The sequence below is a fragment of the Neovison vison genome, chromosome 5 (assembly GCF_020171115.1).
Source record: "Neovison vison isolate M4711 chromosome 5, ASM_NN_V1, whole genome shotgun sequence".
Classification (NCBI taxonomy): Eukaryota; Metazoa; Chordata; class Mammalia; order Carnivora; family Mustelidae; genus Neogale; species Neogale vison.
In genome coordinates this window covers 22,388,851-22,392,553 of record NC_058095.1, presented here as the reverse complement: position 1 = coordinate 22,392,553, position 3,703 = coordinate 22,388,851, and the positions used below count along the sequence as shown (strand labels likewise).

The window sequence follows — 3,703 nt, the reverse complement described above, 5'->3', positions numbered from 1 at the left end:
GCTGGGCATCAGCCTGTGTCTGGGGTGGCTCTGTGCCAACCCTTACCCCCTGCCTAACTTATACTCAAGTCATCTTATTTGGAGGGAGTGGCTAGGAATCCAGAAAGCTTGAATGAGAAGACTATCCTCCTGTTTCCTGGCTTTTGGGTTGGGGGGGGTGGAATCTTCAAGTTGGGATTTTAATCTGAAAGCCCTTTGACAACCAGATCATTCTGGTTTAGAAATAATGAGTTCCTAAGGCCACCCACTGGAATGGGGGTTGTTTCCTCCCTTTGGGGGGGGGGTAATACATACTGTGTGACTCGTTTTCCTTCCCTTGGTTATGAGTGAGGAAATCATTGAACTAGAAGTAACTATCCCAAAAAAGCCCACCCACTCAGCAGAGCCCCCCTGGTGGTATAAAGGCTGGGCAGGTCCCTATGCTACCAACCCCCCACACACACAAACATAAAAACACACTAGATTGGTACAGGGGTTTGCAGTGCCACTTTATTGCCAATAGCTGACATTGCCCAGGGCTAGTGGAAGGTAGAGTTAGAACTGTGGTGGCATTTGACCAGTACAGCTGAGCTGGAGTGGGGAGCAGACTTGGGCGCTGATCCTGGGAAGGGGGTATAAGGCGGCTGTGGAAATGTCCATGGAGAAGGTCTCTCTCCCATCCCCAAGACCACCGCAGCTTCTATTCCCTCTTGGTATCCAAAGGGACAAAGTGGAGGCCAGAGTCTTTTAGCTTACCAGGACCCAGGTGAGGGGAAAGAGGCAGTGGGGAGCCCTCAGCAGGACCAGACAGGAGACCATGGCTTGGGTCCCAAAACTGAGCAGGAACCCAGAATCACGTGTAATTACAGGATGACGCACGGAGGACGGCTGTTGGTGATCTTTTCTAGGGGTTCTCCGTTACTGGCTCTTCGGATGGCCTCAATGAGCTAGAGGGCAGAGGTGGAATGGAATGATCCATTGCAGGGGAAGGGTGAACCGGGGCCTCCTGACATTGTAAATACTCACATCTTTCTCATAAGGGAAGCCCCCATTTTCCAGCTTGGAGAACACCAGCTGTCCATTGATTTCGATCTCAAAGGCACCTGGTATTAAATAAAAGAATGAACCGGACGCTGACAACAGGCATGTAAGGAGAGGCTCTCACACTCCTTGGACTCTTCGCAGGCTCCTTTCTGTCTCCACCGACCCCACGAGAGACTAGTTCTCTGAGCCACTTCCCAAACCCGGCTCAAGCCAAAGGAACCCCTGGGAGGAGTTACCTGTGTGTCCTCTGAACTCTGGGTTCATAATTCAAAGAAGCGCTCCCTCCCCTCCAACCCTACACTTCTGCAGTCTCACCCATTTTTCCCTACAGGTTTCATCTGTGTCCCCCGCCCTCACCTTTGGAAGGGGCCTCGAGTTGGTCGGACGTTTTACTCTGTGCCAGACACTGCTGGACACTATATAAAACAGCCAGTTCCAGGGCTAGAAAGTGGGAGAGTTGAGATTTAGAACACTGACTCAGCAGGTGTTCTGCGGGCCTCACCTGTGCCCCCCAGGCGCGACTCGATCTCAATGCCGGGGTACTGCTCCTTCACGGCACTCGCCAGCTCCAGGTAGGTCGCCTCAAAACCGCAAGGTTCACTAGGGACAAGATGCTTGGGCTCTGCCTGGGTTTCGGAGGAGGGGCCTCCCTTGGACCCACCCCCGTTCGGTCGGGACACCCCACGGGCTGGAGACGCTCACCAGTACTCCACCACGATGCGTACCCCACTACCCGGTTCAATTTCCCCGGGAGGGGGCGCTTCAGACGTCGGCCCCGGCTCCCCGCTCATTGCTCCCGACTCTGCTTCAGCCGCCGCTTCCGGGTGTGACGCGACGCCGCGAGCACGTGATGGGGCGGGGCCTCTGGGAGGAGCGGGCCGCGCGTTACGTCCGGGCGCCCCCTGCAGGCCGCGATTGCTGCTGCGTTTTGACCCTATCCCCAGTTTGAGGGCTGTGGGCTGGGTGGACTGGTCCTGACCACCTTACCCCGCCCCGGTTCTCACAGCGCCGGACTTGCCCGGCATCTCGTGTCCGCTGGACGTCACGGCTTCATATAATCTCATGAAATATCTTAGACTGCGAGTGCTTTACAATTTACAAAAGGAAGCGAAAGTGATGGGGCAAGTGGATCCAGGGCCTGGGGTTGGCTGATGTTACGAGATGGTTGCTGTTTCTTGCTAACATGCCGATGGCGTTTTAAACCACCCCATAGTTCAACACTCCGGTGCTTCAGACTCAAGCTCCAAAGCTGTAGGCACAGTCGGGGACAGTGACTGCTTCTTCCCTGCAGTCTGGAAGCTAAGGCTTTGGGGCTCCCACTCCTTAGGCTCTGCACTCCCGTCACACCTGCCCGGTTCCTGCACCTCCCCCATCTCATCCTGGCCTGGGCTGGCATTTTTCTCTTTTGGAACTCTGAAAATGGAAGCTGTCTTGCTGCCTTTTTTCTCTTAGGAGTCCCTGGGATATACCATAATATCCTAACAGGTCACCTACATTATTACCATCCCCTCAAATCATGAATTTTGGGGGGCTCCTGGGTGGCACAGTCAATTCAGCTACCAACTCTTGCTTTCCTCTCAGGTTGTGATCTCAGGACCCTGATCTCAGGATCTTGAGATGGAGCCCCGCAGCAGGACCCGTGCTCTGCGAGGAATCTGCTTAAGACTCTCTCTCTCTCTGCCCCTCACCAACTAAAATAAAAAAATAATTTTTTAAAAAAAATGCAATTTTTAAAAAATTCAGTGATTTCCAGAGTTGTACCACCATCACTACAGTCAGTTCCGGAACCTTTCCATCAGTCTAGAAAGGTCCCTCCTGCTTGTTTGCAGTCCAGCCTCCAGCTCCAACCCTGGGCAACCACTGGTCTGCTTTCGGTCTATAAATTTGCCTTTTCTGGACATTTTATATAAATGCTATAATATGTGGTCTTTCGCTTCTGGCTTTTTTCATTCATTCTAAACCTTTTGAGGTTCATCTACGCTGTAGCAATGGGGCTGTTTGCTCTCTTTGGTTGCTGAACAGTATCCCACTGTACAGATATACCATCTTTTTTGCTGATCTATTCAATATCAGCTGACAGTCATTTGTGTTTCCAGTTCTTAGCTATTTTGGATAATGTTGCTATGAACGTTCATGTAAGTGTCTTTGTATGTTATGTGTGTTGTCATTTCTCTAGGAGTAGAATTGTTAGGTTGCATGGTAAGTTTATGTTTAACTTTTTGAGAAACGGCCAAACTGTTATTCCAAAATGTCTGTACCATTTTATATTCCCACCAGCAATATACGAGGATTTGTTTACCCATATCCCTGTCAACACTTATTGTCTGTCTCTGATTTTAGCTATCCTGGTGGGTGTGAGGTGGTATATCATTGTGGTTTTAATTTGCATTTCTCTAATGACTAATGATGTTGAGCATCTTTTCGTATGCTTATTAGCCATCCATGGCTCTCATTTAGAAAAACATCTATTCAAATCTTTTGCCCATTTTTAAACATTTTTTTAAAACATTTTCTTTATTAGGTGCCTGGGTGGGTCAGGTGGTTAAGCAATTGCCTTTGGTTCAGGTCATGATCCTGGAGTCCTGGGATGGAGTCCTGCATTAGGCTCCCTGCTCAGCAGGAAGTCTGCTTCTCCCTCTGATCCTGCCCCTTCTCATGCTCTCTCTCTCTCTCATTCTCT

At 50.5% G+C, this 3,703-nt stretch overlaps 1 protein-coding gene across 1 annotated transcript; it reads right to left on the bottom strand.

The window, feature by feature from the left end:
* Nucleotides 1–467: 467 nt before the first annotated feature.
* MIEN1 (migration and invasion enhancer 1) lies at nt 468–1,849 on the bottom strand. The gene is made up of 4 exons (XM_044248074.1): nt 1,726–1,849; nt 1,526–1,623; nt 1,006–1,082; nt 468–926 (listed from the first exon to the last, which is right to left on the bottom strand). Exons 1-4 carry the CDS (start codon nt 1,812–1,814, stop codon nt 843–845), a joined length of 348 nt encoding a protein of 115 aa, XP_044104009.1. The 5' UTR covers nt 1,815–1,849; the 3' UTR covers nt 468–842.
* Nucleotides 1,850–3,703: the final 1,854 nt, after the last annotated feature.